Source organism: Poecilia reticulata, linkage group LG10 (assembly GCF_000633615.1).
Source record: "Poecilia reticulata strain Guanapo linkage group LG10, Guppy_female_1.0+MT, whole genome shotgun sequence".
In the NCBI taxonomy this organism is placed as follows: domain Eukaryota; kingdom Metazoa; phylum Chordata; class Actinopteri; order Cyprinodontiformes; family Poeciliidae; genus Poecilia; species Poecilia reticulata.
In genome coordinates, this window is record NC_024340.1 from 13,341,600 (window position 1) to 13,367,977 (window position 26,378).

Genomic DNA, 26,378 nt, shown 5'->3' on the forward strand with positions numbered 1-26,378 from the left:
TATGGCATTCATTCCCATTAAAACAATGCATGTATGTAAACATCTGAACTCAACTGCCTGCCGTTATAGTGTCAGTGAAAGACGTTTCCAAAAAGTCAGGCCTGGCAGCAATAACAATTACTGTGTGGGCTTTCTAAGCTGGCAAAGCAACAGCATCCAGCAAAACATCAGGACACAGAGGTGATTGTGCTGCAAGAGTCTGATAAATACCATGAAGGTATTGTTTTAGTCTAAATAAAATGTCAGCAGTACAAAGAGGTCACACTTCCAGATGGCATTTTCTTTCATTTTCTTTGCTGTTGTGTAGGGAAAAAAAACACAATTGTCCTTGTTTATCCTTGAAATCCCTCGGTTGTCGATGTGTGTCTAAACGAGCGTCGAAGCAGGCTGGTTACTGAGTTACCCATGTCTCTGTTTCCAGACTTATGGAGCAACAGAAAGGGTCAAACCAGAAGCAGAGGCTCATTCGGGCTCAAAGACGAATCCCTTTACATGTTTTCTCCATTTATACCTTAAATGGTGATGTGAACTCTATGATCTTGTACAAATTTTGCACTTTCCTCACATCCCCTTCCATAACTTATCCAGCACCCAACCCTCAATATTGCCCTATTTATGCTTTCAAAACACAAATCTGTTAAAACCTATTCTCTCCCTCTGGATTCAACTCTGACAGCTTGGCTCTTTTTCATGGTAACAGATAATTCTCATACACACTCAGTCCTCTCTACAAACTCTTCTGCAGAGTTTCTGCTCCTACCCTGACTCTGAATCAGTTTGCCACAGGCGCAACTTTTTCTTGTACCTGCAGGCAGGCAGTTTGTGACGAGCCAGTTAAGACCCATCACTTCTAGGAATTTCATCGCCTGAAATCGTATCATTTACATGCAGAAAGACTGGTAAACTGCACACTTTTCGTAGCTTAGTTTGAGGAGCTCAAGCAAGTTTTTCCTAGCATTCCTCAAGTCTTCAAAGAGGTTTGTGGTGCGCCTGTTCAGGGTGCAGTGTCTCAAAAATCCCTGATGCAAATCCAGCCGTGACGTTCAGCGCCCCTGAAAAAAAGCAGGATATTTCGCTGTACTAAATATAAATCATATCATCCTGAATCCAGCCTCTGTTTCCACTGAGTGCACTATCAGTGGCAAATATAGCAACCTGACATTCACATCCACTCACACAGAAAAGCCTGCTGTAATAACATTAGGCCTTTACTCAACTGTGTGGGTGCGTGCGTGCGTGCGTGCGTGCGTGTGTGTGTGTGTGTGTGTGTAATTCATCCCCTCCTTCCATCAGCTGAGTGGTTTACTGTCACATGTTTACTGTCACTCATGTGCTCAGGTCCGAGTGTGGCGCTGCCCTCTACTGTTAAGTGCTGGTTCTGCAGATGATCTCACTGAACTTTCTGGTGCTTCTTTGCCTGTCTGTTCACTGTCTGTGCTTTTAATGCTCAAGGTGTAATTATTGTGGAATAACTGCACACATTTTATTCATAATTGCACATAAAAGTTTTTATGGACTTTAAAAGTGATAAAGAAGAATATAGTAAACATTTTGTACTATTTTTATCTCCAAAGAGAGAAAAAACATCAGTGAGAAAGTAATTTTATTTAAGTAATTTAATTGGAAAAGTAATATAGCTATATTATATAGATTGTTGTGCACAGAGTGGTGTTTCTCAAGCATCTCTTAGAAAGTTTGAATATTTTAAGGACCATTAAATACATGATTTATATAATTTTCTGGCCTACACAAACATTTTGAAGACTATTGACAATCAACGCCCCAACAAAGAATGAGGCAAAAAATTATTATTATTGTTGAAGAAGCTGACTTTCCACTGTATACAACTTTTTAATGTAAGGTTGAGTGGAAGGAAAAAGTTGAAAATTGTGCACATGCAACCAATGTAAAACCCATTTAGGAATGGGATGACATTGACCTGTACCATAATCCCAATCCAGAACAGTTAGTCATAAACCATGATCATAAATATAAACAGAATATGTTTTTTGCATTGTAAATTTACTGACATGTACCTGAAATGAAAAACTTTCTTTGTTTAAAGAATTTACTTGGCTTTTCCAGGATCTTATATTTGTTGGCTTGGAATAAATTGCACTGAATGGGTTGAATGAGACATTATTTTAATCCAGAATCATTTATTATTGGAATTCCTCAGGGACTAGCAACACATAAATGAAAATAAGAAAAAAAAATTGCATGGCTACTTCATGTTTTTAACTTTTACGAACATCAAACATCTAATCAGAGTTTGTGTTTGGGCAAACACATTTATTTATCAAATGTGTGTATTCCTATCCATCTTATTTGAGTAAGTGAGTAAGAAGTTGCATGCTGTCAAAAAGATGATTTTGATTAGAAGTTGTTCTGAGGAATCGCATTATCTTTCTTCTTTGGTTTTCTGCCAGATTGCATTCCATACAATCTGTTCATACTCGTGTGTGATTCCCTTTGCATTTTTCTTTCATCACCTGCGTTTGCAATTCCACTTCCACTTTTCCTGTGTGTGTGTGTTCCACCGTAGAACAAGGCCTCTATTGATGATGCCAGCGCAGTTCTGGAAGGCATCCAAAGCGGAGTAGAGTAGAAGAGTGGGCTATACTGTTAGGGAGGCCCCCATGCCGTCGAAGAGTTTGCAGCGTTTCACACAGACTCAAACCTTCAGTTTACTCTTCAGTTTCCTCAATGGGACTCTCAGAGGAGCATCATCACACACTCTAAGCCAAGTTGGCTCTCAGACAAAGGGCCACAATGGCCCCATTAGCTGCGCAGGCAATCGTCCCATTTCTGTCAATTGACCCAGATAGTATTCTTTGGTGGCAGCCAGCGCTGTTGGGTGGTGATGTTGTGTTCATTAAAGCATTATAGTACTATAACAGTGATGAAAGTTGTTTATACCTTGACTCATGGCTAGGTAGTTTTACAGCATAAACTGCTAATATAAATATGTCAAATTTTGGTGCACTTTTAAACCCAATCCCTTTAAAAGCAGTTCTACCAATAATGTTTCAAATTACTTTCTCATAAAGATGTTACCATAAAAAGCCTTTAATTATTGTTTTTTACCATGAAGTACTTAGTGACTGCTGTCTGAGAAAGGTGCTAGTTAAATTAAATTGACGTACTATTTACTCAGTATAAATCGTCACTACCAGCTCTTCTCAGATCCATCTATCTCGTTTTATTAAATATAGCTGGCTAATTTGTAACATAGTCCTGATGCCATTGATAATTCTTGTGGTCCATGCAGAAACCTTTAAAAGGACATTTAAAGAACATTTTAATAATAGGGAATAGACCAATATATCAACATTACACGTCAAACTAAAGTGTTTAATCATAAAAATGTTTTAGTAAATAAACATAATGCAATGACATGATTTGATTATAGCGTACTAACAATAATTCAGTGCCATGTTAATATCCCTTGCACTCATTTTGTCACATTTCAACCGTGACAAAATTGTTGTATTTGCTGTGGCTTTGTGTAAAAAGTAGCTATTATTGTGAAGTTCAAGGAAATAAAATCGAAGGTCTTCATATTTTCTAACAAATACAATTCTGAAAATGCAGTAGTATGTATATCTGGCTATATTTACAGCCAGATGTTTTGTATTTTTTCTTTACTGTCTTTACAGAGCTAAAGGCTAAACATTTTTCTATTGTTCTTTACAACATACCCAGCTCACCTGTTTTTTCAAATTCCTTAAATTGCAACAAAAAAGTAAAGAATCTCCCTTCATAACATTATTGGCTTTAAGGAAGCATATTGATTAATTTCTGAGAACTATAACATCAAAAGTGACGCTTGGCTGCTTTGATACATCTATATAAATTGCCACAACCACATCCCAAGTGATTCAGACCCCCAATATTGCTGAATTGCCCCCCACTTTAGGTTAACCGTCTTTATAACGGGTCCCTTTGAATCCTCATTCCTATCATTTCTGTATTTTCTGCATCATCTTTCGGAGCAAAGGCTGCAAAGCTTAGAGGGGGATTTTCTTTTCTAAGCTGATTTATATCAGCTGATAGGGCTGCCATGAAGCCACGCTCAGGATTGAACGGATGAGTACACAGATGGAAAAAAAGGTAATGAAAGGATAGTTGGAGAAAGAGAAGCAGTTGTGTTAATATCCATTTCAAAGGTAATACCCAGGGAAGGTTTAAGGAGAGGTTTCCTATGCTTTATGCCTTAACTTGGGCTTTGTGTTTGATCTGGAGCAACAAAAGGATGGGAGCAGGAGGATGGGATGTTAGAAAAGAGGGCAGAGTTGATGTGACAGTTTAGAAGTTAAGATAAAATATGTAAGGGTCACACAGGCTGATTTACAAAGGAGTCGCAAAGAAATCAGAGAAAAAGATTATATATAAAAATAAAAAAATGTTGAACAGGTAGAGAATGATGGAGGGATGATGGAAGAACAGGAGGCTGAGGGAGAAAGAGGAGCAGTGGTCACGCCGTATTATAATGTAGAAAAGAACAGCTGGATTTGGCTCTTTAATAGGAAACGTGAACGTGCCATGTAGCTGTCAGCTTTAGTGGTGTGATAAATGTACAGTATCATGACCTTTTCTACACATTATTCCTTTATACAAACATCCATCTGCGGAGCATTAACGCCTGACAGAATATAGATTAGAAAGTGCAGTGAAAGGCCAAAAGAACTGGATGTTCAATGCTTTTATGTCAATGTGGATAGTTTTTTCTCCTCCTGTTCTATTTACTATGGTGATTTAAAGTATGTTATCACCTATTAATTCACTATATTTGCATCCTAATGATTCTGCCTTAATGTGTTTCCATCTGATGATCCAACCAGGAGCAGCTCAATAAATTAGGATGTCTTCAAAAATATGTATTGTAAACTAATATATTACATCACAACACAGAGTGCTGTAATGTAAAGCATCAACTTCTCAGTATATAATACCCATATAGAAAAATAGATTTTTATGCAAAAATGTGATTTTTATGATAATGTCCTGTTATGCAGTACATAACACTGCAATCCAGTACATGATCACTGAAACCCTCCCATGGAGGTCAAGCCATAAAAGGTCAATGCTAAGGGAGTTTACTTTTCACATTTTGTTACATCTCATGGAAAGTTGAGAGGAATGAAAAGCTGTGGTAGAATAACATGCACAAGCAGCAGGGGGATTTAAGAGTTTGCTGTACATCTGTACAGTTGGACTGGCATGAGGCTTTAGCAAAAGCAGCACATCTTGGCCAAAGAGGAAAAAACAACTGGACTGTTGCTCAGTAAGGCTTCACAATATCAAGGAAATGTTATATTTGTGACACTATTGCTGAGTATCACAATGACAATCTGATTATTCCACATATTTTCTTTCTTCAAAAGGTTCCTATCCATTTTTTGCAAGCTTCACCATCTTGCCTGGTAAAAATAGACATTTAGTGTGGGCATCTAGGGAAATCAAAGACTGCTATTGTATAGCATACTATGAAATATTGCTTCTAAGCAGTGCTTTTCAGTTGCAGTGCATTGATATTGCAATGGCTCTGGCCATCAACCATAATCATCTAATTTGCCATACCTAGTATTTATATACCTCTGTGTGTAGTGAATCTTTATAACATCTGAGTTTTACCATATGAACTAAATTAATAACTATTAAAGGCATTCTACTGACTAAATACCAAGAGAATGTCCTGATGTCATATGCATTTTTTTTTCTGCAGCTGAAGAAGTTGTTGTTGACGCCTCCCAATGTTCCAACCGGCATCGACGTGAATAAAGATGGAGTCCAAAGCCATCGCTACAGCAACAGAAGTCTGCGCCTACGGCCAGTCAGACCTCTGACTAAGGTGAGGTGCAAATTACTGTGAATAGGTGACAGGACAATATCATCTCATGCATATAAAACACTCTTATCATTAGTATGTCCTTTAGTGAAAATACCCACTTTCCAGCAGTCTGAAGTAGAACAGAAGCAAAAACACTCAGACGCACATTTCACTATTCGCTGCATGATGCCTCATTCCGTGTCCTCTGAAAGCTGGTGAGATAACGAAATTGGATTTTTCCAATCACTTCCTCTCAGGGTGGCGAGTTGAGGCAGAAGCAATTTACAGCTATATGTAGTGTTTGCAGTCAGCATCACTGCAGCTGCAGGAGTTGTGTTTTTACATGTGTCTGCATTAATTCGTCTTGCCTAGCCTTTAATGTCCTGAAAAGATTCTGAACTTCAGTCTGTATTGGATTGTTTTTGGTCATTTGCGAGGCTTAAATATTTCTAGCAAAAACGTTGCTCAATGAGGGTTGAGATGGAAAACTACTTGTGTCATCGCTCGCTAAGATATAAAACCAGATACAAATTTCAGAAATAAAAGTTGCTCGTGCATGACAGTCGGCAGAAACAGACGGAACAATTTTCAGGATTTGTGTGCTGAGTAGCATCCAGAAACAGATTTTCTTTTAAGATCTCTGGCAGCCCAAGGAATTTAACTACATTTTCTCCACTTCTTTATGAGTTACTCAGTAAGGATAAAGACCCAGCAAATGTTTTTGTTTGTGCTTTGAAACAAAAGTTTCGCAATGAAATGTAGAGTCAAACAGACAGATGCTTGTTAGTGATGCTGCTTTAGATGTTACGTTTTATTGCTTAAGTGTTTTCATGCTGCATTCTATTTGACTCAGTAATGAAAATGCCTCACCCACTTTGACCATTTCCAGCTGAAGTGCCAACTACTATTAACATGCAATCTGAAAGAATGTATCTCTCTCTGTCTTGTACATGTAAATATTAAAGGAATATTATCAAAATAATTGTTAGGCTGTGCAAATATTCCTGCATAGCTGTGTTTTCAACTCGGAGCAGTTACAGCAAATCTTGAGAACCTGAGTCCAAAGTGGCTGTTCTCTTTTTGCCAGCATGGATTTATTACATTGTTCTACGTTTGTTTCTTGTTTATATAAACAGAAGTTAGTGCTTTAGTTTGGTAATTATCTTTAGAAGCATCATTAAAATCAGGCTGGAAAAAATCGGGCTTTTCTTGAAGTATTTACAGAACTTCCTAACAGTTTAGCATCTGTCTTGAAAAAGATGGTGAGTAGTGTGTTTTTGTAACATCAACAGAACCGAACATCACTTCTTAAATTGGCTTCTTTAGTAACACGGAGAGTTTAAGCAACACTGACATGGTAAAAGAAATGATCAAATAAATCCAGCCACACTGTAAATAAAAAGAGGCTTCAGGACAATCCGGTCTCGTCGGCTCACGTGGAGGCTTTAATGCGTCTCCTGACAGCTCTCAGATACTCCATTATGTTTACAAAAATGGGAAACAATATCAAAGCTGTCCAGAATGCAGCAGCAGTACGTCGCGTATGGTGACAGTTTTTATTTTCCCAGTGATAGATATTTCATTTTAGAATAAAAACCCTGAGCCGTCAAGCTTGCAGAGACCTTCAGCTGCTGCCTGTGATAAATCTAGTGTTGGGGATGAGAGGACATCTACAACGGCTACTGCTGTATGACTTAGCAGTAATTGGATGGCTGCTAGCATTGTGCTTCAAGTGGTCATTGATTACAACACTGGTCATTTATCTTGTACAAGCATAGGGAACGGGAAGCCTTCGTGCAGGTTGTTGCCTACATAAGGAGCATACAGAACAGCTGCAGGAGGAAGAGCCTGGCCTGTGTCTGTCACAAGGCCTTCTTAAAGTCACCGTTGATGGTGGAAGTATTGACTGACGGGGCAGAAGGGCAACAGTGAATCACATTCGCTCACTCTATTCTTTATCTGTATGAGTAATACAGATCAGCCATTTTATTGCAGCTGCAGACTGAATCATCCCTCACGAAGTCGGAAGGAAAATTTACTGCTGTGTGCTCCATGATCATGTATCCAAGGCAGGAAATTGAAAATGCAGTCCTTTTTTTCTGTTTGTCTTTATGGGTGTATTCACACCAGCCCTGTTTGATCCGCTTTAATTTACTTGCGTTGCGTTTGCACAGTAAGTTCGGTTTGCTTGGGGTGATGTGATTGTGCAATCGGACTCTGATGCAGACTGAAAAAGTGGACCATGTTCCATCTAAAAACTTAGGTGACGGTTTGGTTGAAGATGAATCAAAATGCAAACCAAGTAGACCAGAGACCGCTCAAAAAGCAGGAAGTGGACTATAGCCCAAGGATTTCTGGGAAAATAAAACCAAAACACATTTAAAATACAAAAACTCAAACTTTATGTCAAAATTGAGTATTTCAAAGCAAACTCCATAGTACATTATATCTCCCATATGTATAATATAACGTCATACAATGGTTATTATCTGTTTGATGACAAATCTAATCTTACTTACTTGAGATAGAAATCTCTTATTTTATATTTAAATAATTGTCAGAAGTATTTTCATGAATGTTCTCTTTGTCTTCCCCAGAGCGACCTCCCGTCAGAGCGGAAGCCTCGAGCCGTGCGTCCCACGAGTCGCCTGTGCACCGAACTCCACCGCCACCTCACCACGGCACAGGACACCGAGGACGCTCCGGTTCACGACACCGACGAGGGCGAGGACGAAGAGGAGGACGAGGACAGTGAGTCGGAGGAGGATGAAGAGGAGGAAGGGGAGGAGGAGGAAGAGGAGGAGTCTTCCAGTAGCGAGGTGGAGGGCGCAGTGGCAGCGGCCGCTGGCCATGCAGAGCCCGCTGCGCCTCAGTTCAGCTCGGAGAAAGAACTGCAGTCCGTTGTTGAGCTGATCACGTACATGCACACATACTGCCTGCCCATGCGCAAGCAGCAGGGTTGGGACCGCAAAGACAGGGACCTTTCGAGGCAGCGGACCAAACCCGACGTCCCCCGCCCAGCCAACACCAACTCTCACAGCAGAGTTGTACTGGTTAGCGCTCCTGGGACTAGTGGAAGCTTGAATGGGACGAGCAGCAGCAGCGCCCCCAGAAGGCTTCCCTTCGCCAGGCGGAGGGAGATAAAGGCCAACTCCCTTCTCCGTGAGCTCTTGCAGCAGAGCAGCTCCTTCGACGTGAGCAAGCCTTACAGACTGCACAGCCCACCTTACGCCCACTCACACAGTCCCAGCAGGGGCACGGCCTCTGCTCCTTCTGCCCCAGCTAATAAAAGCCCCCCAGCCCAGTCCTTCAGCTCCATTCACCCCAAACCAGAGTTTTGGAAAGACTCTTCCTCACTGGAGAGGAGAAACTCTTCCTCCGAGCTGCAGCAGAACCTGGAAGAGCCGGCAGAAACCAGCGGCTCTTTCTCCGTTCGCCGCTCCAGACGCCTGGCGTCCTTTCCCAGCCGCTTCGCCAAAAGGTTGCGGCCTACACGAGCAAAGGAGGAAGAGGGGAAGGAAAAGGATGAGAATCACACGGACAGACTCCTGCCCACCCAGGCTGGAGGGGGAACGACGACGGAGGCGCAGCCAGAAAAACTGACATCTAACGATGGCAGCAATCCCTCTGAGCTGACCAAATCCTGCTGCCATGGTTAGATCACCAAACACACACAATGGCTGCGTCTGCACCACTCACTTCATAGCCAAGTTCACTTTAAGCATTATTACATTTGGAGCAATAATTTTTTTTAAAGGGAAACATATTTTCTTATTTGATGCTCTGAGATGAAAAATTTTTTTTATTTTGATTAATAAAATAAGATTTTTTGATGAGATTTTCCTTCTTCTGGTGTATTCATAATAACATTGACAACCACATGAAAACCTGAGCTGAAGTCAACCATATTGTCAACTTTAATAGTAGGCAGAGAGCAGTGACCCTATAAAAATGACTGAATTCATGTTGTTGAATTTTTACTTTTTTTACAAACATTTTGGCTTTCTTGTTACAAATTCAATAAGTATCCCACTATTTATTCATGTTGCTAAATTGCTGTCCTTTGCTATTATTTATACTGTGGGCCATTTATTCGGTCATTCCCGCTTAAGATAGTGGCTAAAAGTATTTCTCCTTTTATTTACAGGTGAGCAGTAGTAACTGTCACCCTGTTCTAACCGAGGTCTTATTCTAATTTCAGAAAAGCGAGCCTGTCTCTGTCTGCCCCTCAACCCAAAGTCCACAGGGTAAGTATCTGTGAAAGGCACCTGCTGTTTTGCATCATTGACTTTAGGTGCTTTTCGTCCAAACGGTGCCACAGGCTTGCTAAATGGTCCACAAACTGTAAATGGTCCGCAATCTAGAAAGTAACAGGGTTGAAAGGTAAAATACATCCCAGTTTGGAGCTATCAGGAAAACATGTAATTAAGTTGTTATTGCAGAATATTGTGATAAAGATGTTAATTTCTGTAAAAAAACAAAAATCGTATTCTTGACCATCATGTTGGTCTTCACTCTTGTGAAGCATGTTGCACATGAAGTGTAGGCGTCAAGAACAGACCAAATAAACTTCTCCCATGCAGAATTTGCATGCATGATACTTGAAACATAAAATCCAACCAGTCCTTTGCAGTTGTAATATTACACACATTGGTATTGAAATGATTCTTCTAGAATATATTGCATAGCTTTTTCTTCCAGAGGTGTTTTATGTGTAGAGTTTGGTGGAAGAATAAGAACTTTCTCTTACATAGACACAAACACAGCATACAGTCAGAGTAAAAAGAAAGTGCACGTCTTCAAAATATGGAGTTTCAGTAAAAATTTCACTGGAATCTGTGTTGTGGCTTTAGATGCAAATAATTTCCGAACTGAGTGACATATTGATTAATATTCCTGCCAGTATTCTTCACTGAATTTTTAAAAGTGAAAATATCTCCATTAGTGCCAAAGTTATAAAGGATATTGATTAATTCTAATATACACTTTAGCAAAAATATAAACAATTATTAATTTAGTTGTAGTTTTCAATTGACTCTTCAGCCCACAATTAGCTGTTGTACTGCTGCTATTAGCTTGCTAACATAGCTTGCTAGCTATTTTAGTTCTTACATGGACTGTTTTTTGCAACCGGTTTTACTTTCGAACAGCACATTTTTCTGTTTTGTAACCAAGGGAAAAGTGTGGAAGCCTTGTTTCAGTCAGCAGGCTGGCAGTGCAGAGCAACAGTTGAGCAATATGTTTTTTCTGTACAGTCAAGTTGGAATTCCCAGTTTCTTACTAGATTTGACTATAAAGGTAAATTTTGAACAAAATCTAACAAAACTGGCATATCTACACTGGTTTTCAAAGATTGCCTTTTCAAATTTGCAACAAAAAGGGAAAAAAATCAAAGCACTTTCTGATCTCAGGTAGTCTTGAGCATTTTGAAGATCTTTTCTCATGTGGTTTTTCTTCCTGATATTTTATTTACTGAAAACTGGAACCAACGAATGGAGTAAATTTAATCTAATACTGGAATAATATGAAGCAGGCTCAACTGAGGCTGAAATTATATAAAGCTTCCTAACATAAATTACAGTGTTAATCACCATATTTTTTGTACATTGCAAAAATTATAAATAAGGCATTAAATCCCATTCCTTAAACACCCTCAGTAATATAAAGCATCGCTTAATTATCGGGTATTGTTGAGAAAAGCTCTTCATAAATGAGTAATTAGCATAACACAGGACTTGGGGCATAACAAACAAAACTGGAAGCACTGTCCTTAGATGTGCTTCACGTCATCAGTTCTGAGTTGAAACAGGACTCAAATCAAAGACAGCTCCAAGCTTGTTGAGCAATAATGATTTTCTTCATTAATATCAGTTTGCAGGGTTTGCATGTCCTTATTTTGTTTGTGTGATGCCTTTTATCTGTATGCAATAAGTCACTGCTATCTCCGTCCTTGTTGTTCTATTATTCTCACAGGGCTAAAAGAAAATTAAGTCACAGATTCAGCTCAGATTTAATAAAATCCTCAACAATAATATAGTCATTGACTTTGACCTAAGCAGGTCTTTTTGATTTGCTGTTTGATACAAAATTTGCATCAGAAATTGTACATTTTAAACCCTGAACCTTTTCCTCAGCAAGAATCCATCCATCTTCTAAACAAATCACTCGAAAGGACATCAAAAGGGAAGAAAAAAAAACAAACTTTTTTCTATATTTGGTGTTTTCTGTGGAGGGTAATTGATCTCCCTGCCTGAAGCCAATCCAGTCTGCACACCCACTTCCTTTCATTGCAACCAGAGCAACAGAAACTGACAGCCACCAACAGCAGGAGGAAGAAAAGCACTGGGGACAGTAGAGCACATATGGTTGTGTTGATAAGAAATGAGATGCGCAGCAAAGTGCCAGTACTGTTCACACAAAGGCAAATAATTCAAATTCAGCAGACATCAGCCTAAACTGTTCTCTTATATTTAAAGAGGCAAAAAGCCGAGACTTGGAACCTATTGAGGGATTGGTGTTTTGTGTTTTAAGCCTGCAACATATTCCGGCATGACAGAGCGAGCTGAAAATTCTCTGCTTTGATCTGTCTCTTCACCAGAGAGCCCCAGTTCAGCACCAGGCCTTATGAGCAGACGCTCAGTGTGGATCTGTGTGGAACAGCAGGTAATCTCATCTCAGCCTCAATGGCTTATTTGTTGTCCATCTACTCATGTCCCCGTCGGCTGGTTACCGATCGAAAACAAAGTGGTTTGTGATGGAGTTAATAGGTGACTGAGTCACAGAGGGGTTGTTTCTAGAGGTCTGGATGCTTCAATGGATCTGAGAGAATAATGAAGCATTTACTGGAATATAATCAAATAATCCGTGTGACTTATACACGTATTTACTGGCACCCTGGCTGATAGTGCTACAACCCCCTTTGCCAAAAAGGCAACACTCACTCTTCTAAGACTGGATCACATATTCCTCTTTGAACAATTTCTTGTCCATCCAGAGTCACAAGTTAGGATTTAAGTCTAAGGACCTGCTGAAACACTCAAAATAAGAGTCTGTGATGCAATGCACTATTAGGGGTTCCCAAAGTTGGATCAGGTCCCCACATTGGGTCATGAATCAACAATTTTAGGGTCTTGAGATCCTTTAATAATTAAACTAATTCACAAAAATTATAATGGTAAAAAGCATATTTTTACTGTAAATGTAAGAAGAGATTAAGGCACAGGAAAATCCAAAATTGTGCTTGTTTATTGTGTTTGTTTTCTCATTATGCTCTTATTTAATTGTTTTGTATAAGCACCAATATTCAAGGTTGTTAGTTGTTCTCTCTTTTATTGGGATGGAAGGGAGTGGAAGCTGAACATTTTGGGAACTACTGAGGTAATGGAGCCTTTGACAGAAAAACAGTCCAACAGGACCACTGACCTTCAGCCAACAACATGTTCATCTTTCAAGGTTGTTTCAGGCTAAATCTGCCCCGATAAAAAAAATCTTCAGTAGTATTGAGCAAATTCCACAAGTTATCATTTGTGATGAAAGGAAGAAAAAAAAGTATTTGTTTGCTGGCATGCTTCTCTGCAAGCCACTTGGCATGTACTGTTGATAGTAACCTCTGTTGGAAAACATTCCCATCACAAATCTGGAGCCAAGACCAAGCAGCAACATCTACTGTTGGTTTTCAAAAATAAAACTACCAGCACAGAACTACTGAACAAAATGCAGGATCAAGATCAACACTCCGTCTCGGTCTTCCCGTTTGTTTGTTTTTTACAAAACAATAATAGCAGAGTAACTTGGTGCAGCGATATGGTTGTTGGCTGAGTAAACTCTTTGAATTTAAAGTGCATAACTCACCATCTTACATTTCTCAATGATAATTGTTTCCTAGTCCTGCATGGAAGCATTTTGTGAAACGGGTTTTGAATGATCATTATGGAGACAATGTTCCCCAAAAAGCTTCAGTTCTTCTTACAGTGATCTTTGGAGAGTTGTTTCACATCCCTTCTCTCTGTGTGTGGCGGCAGCACAAGCCACCACACATCTACAGTACTTGCTGAGAATGGCATATTCTCTTTCCAATGTTGAAGAGTGGCTAAGAAAAATGGGCTTAAAAGATAAATTTCAAATGGAAACGGCAAGTAATGGGTGAACTAATTCAGAGCTCAATGAATTAGCGACCCATAACTTTTAATTACAAAACTTCAGACACATTTAGTTTTTTGGAATTGTTAGGGCTACCAGTAAGATTTTTACTTTCTGAATTGATTTAAATAATAAACAATTTTTTTCCCCAAAAAGTTTCATCATGACATTATGCTGTTGCTATCAGAGCTATTTATTTTTAAAAATTTTCATGCATTTTTGCCAAATGTGCCAATAAGTATTTTGTTTTTATTCTTGGAGGAACCATCCAACATTTAAACTGTACATCTTTCCTTCTCACTCAGGTCTCACCCCTCCAACCACTCCACCTCACAAATCTGTAGAGGATGAGCTCTTTAAACCCACAGAGGGAGGAAAAGGCGGCGGCGGCAGTGATGGTGGAGGTGGCAGTGAGTCTGTCCACCCGGCTTCAAATGCTAACACCAACGTTACCGCGAAGGGCTCAACCTGGCTGAGTCGCTCCCACCACCAGAGGAAGCTTCCGGAGCAGACCGAGCTTTACGCCCAGCTGCGGCGCATGGGTCAGGCCGGAGAGGGCGACACCCAGCGCACCTTCGGTGACCACGACTACTGCGCGCTTAGTCTCGGGGAGAGCCGCAAGCGCAGCTCTGCCATCCTTGGCGCCATACTCCAGACCCAGGGGGGCAGTGAGGGAGATGGCACCCACTCAACCAGTGTGGTGGATAATCAGGTTTTAGGTGAAAAGGTCCAAGAGAGCGAAGAGGAGCGCCTTGTGATGACAGAAGTGGTAGAAACGACAATGGTGTTATCATCATCACCGCCATCAGACTGCCAGTCAATTGCTGCAACGCCTCCAGTTTCTGAGGAAGAGGCGGAGCGCTTGTCGGCGTCTCGCTCTCCCTCACCCATCCTTCACATGTGTCCTGACTCTCCCTCCAGCAAGACAGACTCCAGGTGAGACAGACTTCAGAATAAAGAGAAATATTTGAAGGGACTGGATTCAAAAAACAAAATCTACATTTTTTGCACAGACGCAAAGGTTATAAGTGTATTTTGATTATCATATGCAGTACACCACCATCGCCAAACACAACATGCACAGACTTGTAGCTCACAATTATCTCTGGACTTTATTTAAAAAAAACTAATGAACTAATATCTCATAACAATTTGGGTTTCACTATAAATGCTACATACGTGGCAGATGGGATGGAAGATAAAATGCTTAGACGACATTTGCACCAAAATATCCTGTTCTTCACTTGACTCTGTCACAAAGAAAAAAAAGCTGCTGTTGTTTGACTGTGAATCATCATCCATATATGGTGGTGCCTTCCTGTTTTTATTAGTAAAAATGCTCTTTGACAGAGATGGTTCCAATTATAGTCACACTAACTTCTTTTGGATTGCACAGCCCCTCGTTCTGATTCATAATTTAACATATAACCACTTGACATTTGACGTTTTTACCCCTCAGTCTGTGCATTTAGCCCCGTGCATTGGGTTGTGAAGCAGAGGAATTCAGTCGGTAAATGCGTTGTGATTTATACCATATAAGAGAAAAAAAAAACACTCCTTAAACGGAAGCTGTACTGTCCAAGTTAATAAGGTCAAAAGTCCTGTTTGTTTCCGCTGAATGTGTAGATGTAACCGGGCAAATGCTGGAGCATCACTCAGATTTCAGGCAGCACTGTTTGAATAGGTGGCCTTTCACAGAATGAGGTCAGCAGTCATGTTATGTCTTATACATTATGACAGGGAATGTAACGGTAAGAGACATAAAACGGAAAGATACCTTTTTGCCACCAGTGGGAGACGTGTGTTGGATGTGGTTCACCTGTTTCTACATGTCTCACATTACAGTTTCCCACCAACTCACTGTCTTCCTCCCTGTCTGCTTTATTCTCCTTCAGTGAGAACTCGGAGAGCTGTACCGACGACAACCAGGAGAACAAGGACAATTCTGACGAGGTACACACCCTTCACATTCTGCAGCCTCATTCAAACTAAAAAAGTCTTTGAAAGTCTAATTAAAGTCTGCTTGGGTTTGACAAAGGCCCAGACTAATGTTAGTCAACGGTTTAGTTCCTCAAAAGAACAACAAGTGTATTGTCATTGGCTCTAAACTACTTGAAAAACGGGTCATTTGTTCTTATTATTGCCAGGATAACTGCCAGGTGTTTTACATCCATAACCTACCAAGCCGAGTGACCGAGAACATGCTGAGGAGACGCTTCCAAGTTTTTGGCAATGCAGAGGACTGCAAAGTCATCATCTGCAACGAGTAAGTGTCCGAGTCTGGATCAACTTTTTCAGAAGAGACACAGCAGATTTTGCAATGGTGCTAGTTATGGAGGATGAAGAAGATTCTGCGCAAAATAGAAAGAGCAATTGGTTTTGTGTATATTGGAGGTTCTGTTCACACTGCTGTCCTTGACTTAGAGTAGGACCTCAGAGCTAGAGATGGTTGTCAGATACTGCTTCTTAACAACCGGCGGTATAGTGGGGAGTTTTCTGTCAGGATTTGTTAAATACAAACACAAATTTAAAAATACTGCTAAATAAAACCCCAAACTCTTGTAGTCTAGAATTTGTTCTTGTACCTATTTAAGATAAAATGCTCTCTTAAAGCTAATACACCATTAGACATTACAATTCAATGAACTTTCAGTTCACACTGTTCACACTCTTTAGTAATAGGTTTTATTGGTACATCTTTCATGTGTGCTTTTTTTCTGTGTGGCTGTGAAGGGAGCGCTGCGGAGTGATAAAGATACGTCAGTCGGGGCCTCAGAGACATCGCAAAGAACGAGAGATTGTTTTCCAGAATGCACCTCCAGGCCTAAGGAGGCTAACAAGGAAACGCTACATAGACCTTGGTAACCAAAACATAAACTCAAATCTATTATAGCCAATCCTAACACTGGAAGTTATTTGAACATATCTTCTTTACATCATGGTGTTTTTGTATTGAGGTTGTTATTTCAAGTTGTATTAAATTGAGAAATGGACGATTGGACCAGAATTTAACCCTGAAGTAACTGAACTGTGGAGTGGTGTATCTGAATAACAGCTACATATTAAGAAGAAAACTGTTTGTGAATCACTAAGAAGCCATTTCCTAATGCATTACCTACTTTTTTATTTGGAAAATAATAATTTTCACAATATGAATATTGATAATAATTGAACACAAAGCTAACAAGGCTGTAAACTGAGTACAGACTGTACAGTAGGCACAAGTCAAGTACAACGTTTTTGGATAAAAAACTAAATAGAAGCTAAATTCAAAGGAGTACTTTGATTTTTTACATTTTTTTATTGAGGTTCTGTGACTATATAGAAAGCAGAAAAATGTCATGTTTCACTGCAGCTTGACTTGAGTTTTTGGAAAAGTGAACAAATCTTCAGAGCTATGACATGTCGGCTGTTTCTGGCCATTTCAAACAGCTAAAACTGAAACATTTTCATATGCCTGAGTTTGAACAATATATTAGCAGACTGGGAAGGCCTGTGTCTAGGAACTCCTCACTACTTCCTGCTGTTCTTACATACAGTCTATTCATAATAGAAAGCATCTACACATCCATCCTGCTTCCTGAATAACATAGTTGTGTCAGCTAATGAAGCAATTAGACAATAAAATAGACTTCTTGTAACGTGTGGTAAACGTGATAAAAATGCATTTATCAGAAGTTGGCAGGATGACGTTGACTGATGATGCAGATTTTCACGTTGGCTCTGTGACCTTATTGAGGCTGTAAATGTTTCAGGCTTGATTTCTACAAGGACCTTTTGTGACCTCAATGTGTTTCTGTGTTTCAGATGAGGCTGGCCCTGGCCCTGTCAAGAGTAAGTATGATGCACTGGACTTTGACACTCTGCTGAAGGAGGCCCAGAAGTCTCTGCACCGTTGACAGTCCAGCATTGCTGGCTGGCCAGCCTTAGTAAACTGCAGCAGAACCCCGCTGACAACAAGGCTCTGCCCACAGTACCTCCGTGCAAGGCAACCTCGCAAAATGTTTACATTTTTACTGTTGGAATAACGTAACAAGGACCTTGATTTTTTAAGTCTCTTTCACCGGAGCATACTGCTAAAAAACAAGGAAGTCACCGCGAGGAGTTAAGAGACGGGAGGGAGAAAAAGGGACTTTAAACAGCAATGGTACAACAGCTAAAAACAACAATGATACAGTTCTCTGAACAAAGGTAACAACAAAGCTGCTTCCTGTCTGTACTGGTGTCGTCTTTGCCCTGCCTTGGAAGAACGGGCATAAAAAACCTGTAGCAAATCCTTGCTATCCCTGCGTTGCGTTGGTCGTTGTAGTGTGTGTCGTTGCGTGTGCGTGTCCTTCACTCTGTTTTGTAAGCAAAAAAAACAAAAACAAAAGAGAAAAGAGAAAACCTCCCTTTTTTCTGGTCACAAATGGTGAACCTGCAGGCTGCGTTTGCTTGTCTGGTCATATAACCAGGACGTGAAAAAAAAGTCTGTTTTGTTTTAGCGAATAATTGTGTATGTTATAAATTTTTAAACTTACTCTGTGTGAGTGCGTGTTTGTGTGAATGTGTGTGTTTGTGTGTGTGTCTCATGGACAAAGTATATAACAAACACATTACTTAATGTAATCAACGGATGACTGATAAAAGTTTACAAACCTAAAATGAAGAAAAAAAGTCATGTTTTCTTTTTTGTAATTGTAGTGCTTCCTTGATTTGATCTATGCACTGTAACAGAGGTAAATGTCTCCTCTGTCCCCCCTCTGTGTCTAACTCTGCCATGCTAAATATTTAGCTTCTGCTACTGGCTGCTGTGGGCTTTGTTTAGTGAATGCTTTACACACAAAGACCCTATTTAAACTATTTATTTCTTAAACATTGTTCACAACCAATTTAGACAGAGGAAGGAATTTTCTCTAAAACTCACTTAGCTTAAAACCATACCATAGAACAGATTTACAAATAGATTAAGATGGCCGTTGATTTGGAAAAAATTTGGATTCTCTAATTTATGTTTAAAGGCAAAAATGTGAAAAAACTGGATTGGACTGCAACTAAATGTCAGGTAATTTCAGGATTTAGAACAGTGTGAGGAAAAAAGACCACAATTCATAAATTTAGCTTTAGATTAACAGTAAAGAATAATATCTCTTTTCAATGTTTTGCTCTGTGGTATAAAAAGCTGATATCAGCTGATTAATGATTAGTTCGGTTGTCTCCTGAGGTAGCTATCCTGCCATCTGTTGCCATCTCTCCTAGCTTGCCAACTTTAGTTTAAAGCAGAACTACTATAATAACAGAGATGGTTTGGACTCATTTAGTTGCCATGTCATTCTTGTCATTGGTTTTCATGATCGGAAATCTTTACAGCCAAATTTGTCTTTGTTGTACATGGGACAATCGTAGTAGCTTTTTTCGGTCAGCTGACTATCAGTGTGGGCACTTTTTCAGGAATCTCAGTAATAATACTTAACACTATAGAAACAGCTGATATCAGCTTACTTTTTACTGGAAAATAACCCATTTGTAGTTATGAGTTTATTGCAAGTTGAAATCCGACTCATTGACAGAACTAAACTAAAGGAAAGCTGGGTTATGGGTCACATATCTATTTTTAGGTAGTAAAACAAAACTCCCTTATTTGACTCTGAGTTTAAAGAGATTTTTAAAAATCCTTTAAACACATTAAGCTTGTTAACATAGCCTTAATTTAGACAATATTTTGACAAATCCTTTATAAATCTTTTCAACTGCAATGATATCCTGACATGTCGGTTATTTATTCTAAAGGTAAAGACAAATAATGGTGTCATTTGTGAGTAAAACATTTTGTTCTCTGGAATGTCCATCACTTCAATTACATGTAGTTTAACATGCAATAGGAACAAGTGCATCAAGCACGACAGGAGTTTAGCAACATAAGGTAGTTTGTCATTTCTGAGATTTTTGTAATGAGTTCAAACATAGGAAAAGGTTTTCATTTATATGGAAATTTGGGCCAATATTAATATATATAAAAATATCTGTGCAAATAAACCAGACAAACATTTATAGATATACGGGAAAAATACAAAAAAATTCTGTAAAACCTCCTTCCTCACCGCCTGCTTGCATGTTCCAGCCATGCAAGGTGTTCTCTATACCAGTTCATTTCAATACAATCATCTATTGAGTTAATACTGAATACAACACAAAGTAGTGGTCTTTAAAGATATTGTGTTTATTTAGGGTTATTGAACTGTTTGGTTTTATAAGCACAAAATGCATTACCCATTAATACACTAAGGTCACAGATGGAGCAGGAATGTATTTTAAGAAGCTGAATGTAATCATCGTGTTGTCCCCACACAAAGATTGTGGAGCGATGTGGTGCTTCAAAAGATGGGTTTGCTTGGTAACTTCAGACTGGATCTGGTTAGCAGCTAGTTTACATTCCAGCAGCAGCCAGCAGCAGCATGCCTTGAAAAACTTAAGAGAGTCTCTGAATCCTGCCAATCTGGTGGCATCAACTCCCCACCAACAATGCAGCCAGGGAGCTGGCAAGGAATCAGCTGATTAAGAACTAAGAAAGTAACCGGCTGAGAATTCGATTTCTCGTCATCTACCGGGTCAGATGAGCGTCTCTACCTCACATCCCTTCATCCAGGTCCTGACCGTCTTTGTGTTTAGCGGTTCTCCTGAACGCTCTCCCTCCTCCTCTATTATCACAGCATCAAAAGTTTGTTTTCTTGAAGATTAAAGCTTTCACAGCTGATGAGGGGTGTAGGGTGTTATAAGGGGTGTAGGTTTAGTTTTCTAAGCTCCTTGTAACGGAGGTGATCTCTGTTTGTGGTCTGTCCTCCGCTTGCCTCATAACAGTGTCCGTTTGTTGGAGTCTCAACGTTGTATCCTCGTGTAATTGAATGTTTTGTCTTTGTCTCGTGTTTGAGTTGGACACTGCTGGCGCTTACGGGTCAGCGAGAGGTCGAACAGCAATCTGGTGGACTGGTTGTTCCTTGTGTGCGCTTCATTGGTGAAGATTCAATTCAAAATCTTCTCCAACTGCACTCGTTTTCATGTTGTCTTCAAGGAAGTGCCACTCCCCCTGTTTTTATCTGCTCACCCTCTCCTTGCCTAGGACATCCAGTAAAAACGCAGCCTAACTCTTTCTCCATCCCTAACTTCTCTCTTTGTGGGTTCAAGGCCTCATCTTCTCCAGGTCTCCCCTCACAAAGTTCCCACTTTTTACCAGATAATCTCCCCGTCCCGGTTCTTGTCTTTTCTATCTAAACCACATCTTGGCAACACACACACACATACACAAAAAAATTGAATGTTTACATCACTTGTTTCTCCTTTGACTTTATTAGGAACGCACACTAAGTACAAAGGCGCCTTATTCAGTGCTTAAAAATGAAATAACAGCAAGTCAAGATTCTGGAGTGGATGCCTTCCCCTCCAGGCTCACAGATGTCCAAAACTAACACTTTAGTGCTATACATACTGATTGAAAACAAGGTGTCGTCTGTTAAAAAGGACAAAAAAACAACAACTTGTGAACTGAGTAAGGTTTTGTGCTTAGTATGTATACTACTAAAAAGTGAGAGAATGTGCTGGTTTACATGTTAAAAAGATAATATATGAATATATAATGTGTATATAGCACTATGCCTCATTGTAAACATGAAATTTATTGTGTGTTTTTATTTTATTTAATTTTTTGGTGGTGGGTCACACTTGATTACTAATAAGACAGGAGATTTCAGGTCTGTTTTGTTTCAGTATGTTAATTTTGTTCAGAGGAAATGAAGGGAAAATCCCAACTTCACACAAAGTCCAACACAACACTGTAGCAAAAAGGAAAAAAAAAAAACAACAAATGAAAAGGCATCACCATAGATAATCACGCTAGAAGGCTGTATTTTGTATCCTAATGTGGATTTTGTTTTCCTTGTTTTCTTAAAAAGCAATTTTCCGATGCAATACGTAATAATCTCAAGACAGCCTTTGTGAAAAACGGAGGTAATAATGTACAGTGTGTGGTTGATTGTTGAGCTATTACCTGGGCAACTGTTGAGCTGCGGATTAAATAGGCTGCTGTACTGTATGTAGACTGCCATTTTAAAAATAATCTACAGGAAGAATGTGGTCAGAAAAGCAGATAAACGGAACACGCTGATCTAACGTTCTCACTGCACAAATCGTCCTAATTGGTGAACTACCTTCACTGTATTTTCTTCTTGTAAGCTGTTGTAACTATATTATTACCACCTTTTGATGGTGCACAGATTTGGTTTGAATCAGAGTTGCTTAAAGCACTTACTTTACAGCCAATAACTATACAGTTCATGTATATCTCTGGTAAAGGAATGTGGCAGGGAGGTGTTGAAGAAAAGCTGGTAAATATTTTCCAACAGCCGATGTTGGCACTGTAGAAATCCTAGTTTCACTGCTGCACCTTACTTTGGATCGGAAAAAGGTCGACATGGGAGGGTGCATTCTTCTTGAAAACCATTCAGGCAATTATCCAGTTCAGGTTTCCTTGCAGATGACCAGTGGATAACGTAAAAGAGAAGTATACTCTGTCTTTTCATGTAAATTAAAGTTCAACCTTGAGCCTGCAGTACTGCTATGGTTTCTACAGTGACTGCCTCTGTGCCTGTGAGGCTTTTCAAGGGTTAAATGAAATCGGATCAATCCCATGTCTAACATGGCAAGCCTTAAAAATCAGTTTGGGGGGAAACTAAGCTATCATTAGCTTTTAATATTACTATTTAAACTTCTTTCCAATCCAACGTGGTTTATTATTAAATAATTACTGACGTAATTTTTTCAATAGCCATATTATAAAAAAAGGTATATACATATATATGAATATATATATATATATTTGTGTGTTTGTGTAGATATCTAGATTATTATATACTTTCTTATAGAAAACTTTGATGTGGGTCATTCTTCGCAGTGTTTTGAGAACACGTTGACACATTTCAACATTAATAACTGCTGTCTATTTGGTCTAGGTGTTAGGTCAATAGGCAGCGAATCCAAATAAATAAATAAAAAAAACATATTTAAAAAAAAAAAAACCTTCCAAAGGGAATTACCCTCATAAGAATGCAATATCTTTCTTTCCACTCTTCATTTCAGAAAAAAATGGAAAATGGTGAGAAAACAAACTTCTTAATAGGCAAGCTGACCAAAAAAAAAGTAAAAATAAAGAGCAATGATTCACCGGGGGTTGTGAACAAATGTGAAAACGTCCCGAGATTCAGTTCTAGATGTTACGTTTTTAACGCCGTGGCTCAGTAAAACTTTGCGTCACTCACTGTTTGTTTTAAGCCATGAAATTATCCCCGACCACGACAGGAGTGCTTGCAATATGGGCCGAGTTAAAATGAAGTGTTCAAAGAACTTGGTGGCTAATCTGACAAACTAAAAGGCGACACTGATGTCAAACAGATACTTATTTGGGACTGTAAACTGTCAAATCTGCTTAATATGAGTGAGTGTTTTTTTCTTTTTGTTTTTTTGGGGGTGGATATAAAAGGGCATATGTTTATGTTGTTTTTCATTACTGTTCATTTCACTGTCTCTTTACATCTAATGACTATCAAATTCAAAAATGATTTTTTTTTCTTCTTTTTTTTAACCTAGTTTTTTTTTTTTTGGTAAAACAAAAAAGTAAATACTGCTAGTGAGATTTTATATTTTTACATATGTTGGTTTTATTTCATGTTTTTTTTTCTTTTTTATTTATATGCCACTTAGTTTTGATGTCTTCAAAGGGTGTTTTTTTTTCTCTGTTGTGTAATTTCATATTTCTTGAGAATGTGGAGACAAAGGCATTTCAGTATTTTTGAATTGTTAAAATCTAGTTTCATAGAAGCTAAAGTATCTGATGTTATAAATTATATTTTAATTCATGTAAATAGTTTAAAACAGACGACTATGGCTTCCTTTTAAACTGAATACATTTCTCTTCAGAGATTGTTTACATTATGAAACTGTAGAGATGTGCTCCTCATATACTGTATAAAGTACATATATTCATTGATTTGCCTCCAAAAATAAAATCCTAATGAACAACATTCTGGCTTTGCTTTTGTTTATTAAACAAGAAACGCATTAAATAACATAATTACATTATGTTCAACTTACTATTAACTGTACAGATAAAAGGTTGACCTATTATGTTTCTTTGAATGGGTTAGGAATAGGTCTGAGGAATGTACAAAACATGTTTAGTACATTCTTTTGTGCAAAATCATTCTTGGGTAATGAGATTTCAGTCTGCTTCGTTCTGCCTATTTTGAGCTGTTTTAGGACCTCTTGTCACTTAAAAACCTAAATACGCTGCTAGCCCCCAACTCATTGTTTACACTCGGACATGAAAATGACTGCAAACAAATGTGCAATTATTCATAAAACCAGACATCTTTGAAAAGCAGAAGTAGAGCCTCCTGCGCAGCCATCAAGGCTGCAGTAATTATTGGCTTCTGGAAAAACATTTGTCTTTTCCAGCACATTTTTTACAGAAGTGAAATCACCTGACCAAACACTCTGAAGCTCATTTTGGATCGCTATGTGATTGACTGTATTTCATTGGGGTTGCTAGGTGATGGGCAGTACCTGCTGATTCGTGACGTTACATTCTGGAGGTTTTTGAAATGGCTCATTTTGCCCACACCAAAAAACATTAACTTATTCAATGTCAAAAACAAAACTGGCTGCATGTTTTTAAGCGCTTGGGCAGTTTTAAGAAGCAGTAGAAACTCAAAGGGAAGTACAAAAATGTACAAATGTGGATTTCCTAAATACGTCCACTTAAAAAAAACAGTTAACGCTAAATCAGTAAAAAAATCTGAGATCTGATCTAAAAATTGAGAGGGCCTTTGTACAATGCAAAAGACAAACCTGCAGTAGTTGAGGAAATGAGGAAAGCTAGGGGTTACATATTCAGAAGAACTTTAGTTATTAATTGGTCAGGGATTAATTAACAAATATGAATTAAAAAAAGATTGCTATGCCTCCTTGCCCAGTCCTTCGAGGAATGTGAAAATTTAAATAATTAGAAGGAGTTGAACCATTTTTATGAACATAATCCTCTTCAGTCTGAGCCGTATTTTTTTGTGAGATTTTTATGATTTTCTCTTTTTGGATTAATCTTTAATCCATTTCATTTTAGCTGTGGACAGGACACTGTCTCAGTAGGGGTAAGGGATGGATAACAGTACATAAGCAGCAGAGAGGTGTATTAAACTGCAAACCTGATAGAATTTGCAGAGGTTAAATGTCACCTTAGCTTCTGAAATGCTAATAATTTTAGCTTGTTTGTTTACAGATGCTCCTCACACTGCAAGAACAACTGGACGAAGAATCAACTTCACAATGTCTGTGGTTTGTCTTCACAAATCTGCATTCTCTGGTGTTCAAGCACACGCAATGGCTAACAGACATTCACTATTTTCAGTCCTCCTTTGGTTAACAACACCCTATTAACAGGCCGCTGGCAATTTTCCGCCTGGCTAGACAGTGATTCACATGTCAGTGACCACACCAATGATGTGAGTGCACAGAAGATCCTTACACCAGCAATGCTGCATGCATGGCCTCTTATTTCTTCAGCAAAAACTGGAATATGGATTTAAAATTTGTTGTAACTCTAGGTGCCAAACAAATGTGACCCTTTCAACTTTTTTGAGTCACAGCAGAGCAAACCACCGCTGAGTTTCAGCAGCGTGTCTTTTACGTACTTGTTTATAACCTCTCTTTAAATTTCTGAACGCATTCAGATAAATATAACAGTAATTCATGAGCTATTAAAAGTCGTGTTAAAACAGCTATTTGCAGAAGTATTAACCTTTAAATCTGGTGACTGTAAAGCTAAAGCCAGAGGAGATTAGAAATCATCCTGTCAGCCATTTCCTGTCCTGCTATCCTCTGTACGGCTGTTACTGTGGGGTAGTCGTGACTGCAGCAAAAGAAGCAGCTCTGCACTGCAGAGATATCAGACATACAGCTTTATCCCCCATGAGGTTCGAAGTAACGGACAGAAACACCAGGAGGAGGACATTACCTCGAAATCCAAACCTAATAATTTTACCTGTCATGTTTTGTAAACAAATTTGAAAGTCCTTTAAAAATAGGATCTAATGGCAGCTGGACTTATACTGCTGTGAAAAAGTATTTGCCACCTTAGGATATTCGTGTTTTTCCATTTTTATTACACTTTTGTGATTCAGATCACCAAACAGATTTTATTAACAAAGATAGTATAAAATAACTAACAATGAGTTTTTAGCTTCAACAGTCCATATAAGGTTCGACACATAATTTGAATCAGATTTGAGTTGTGATTTGATTTGACCGCTGTGCCATGATCCTCATACAGGCCTGTGACTCCAATGCAGTCAGTACTTTAAACAAAGGCAGGAAGGAAATGCAG

General features: G+C 38.9%; 1 protein-coding gene across 1 annotated transcript in view; it reads left to right on the plus strand.

Annotated features, from left to right (window-relative positions):
* The window catches only part of ppargc1b (peroxisome proliferator-activated receptor gamma, coactivator 1 beta), a 111,857-nt gene extending 88,717 nt beyond the window's left edge, over positions 1-23,140 (plus strand). The window contains exons 7-15 of the mRNA XM_008420859.2: positions 5,729-5,854; positions 8,431-9,487; positions 10,035-10,080; positions 12,432-12,496; positions 14,278-14,908; positions 15,868-15,925; positions 16,120-16,238; positions 16,706-16,833; positions 17,780-23,140. Of these exons, the coding sequence (XP_008419081.1) occupies positions 5,729-5,854; positions 8,431-9,487; positions 10,035-10,080; positions 12,432-12,496; positions 14,278-14,908; positions 15,868-15,925; positions 16,120-16,238; positions 16,706-16,833; positions 17,780-17,871 (2,322 nt within the window). The 3' untranslated portion in view covers positions 17,872-23,140. The remainder of the gene's footprint in view (positions 1-5,728; positions 5,855-8,430; positions 9,488-10,034; positions 10,081-12,431; positions 12,497-14,277; positions 14,909-15,867; positions 15,926-16,119; positions 16,239-16,705; positions 16,834-17,779) is intronic.
* The last annotated feature ends 3,238 nt before the right edge of the window (positions 23,141-26,378 follow it).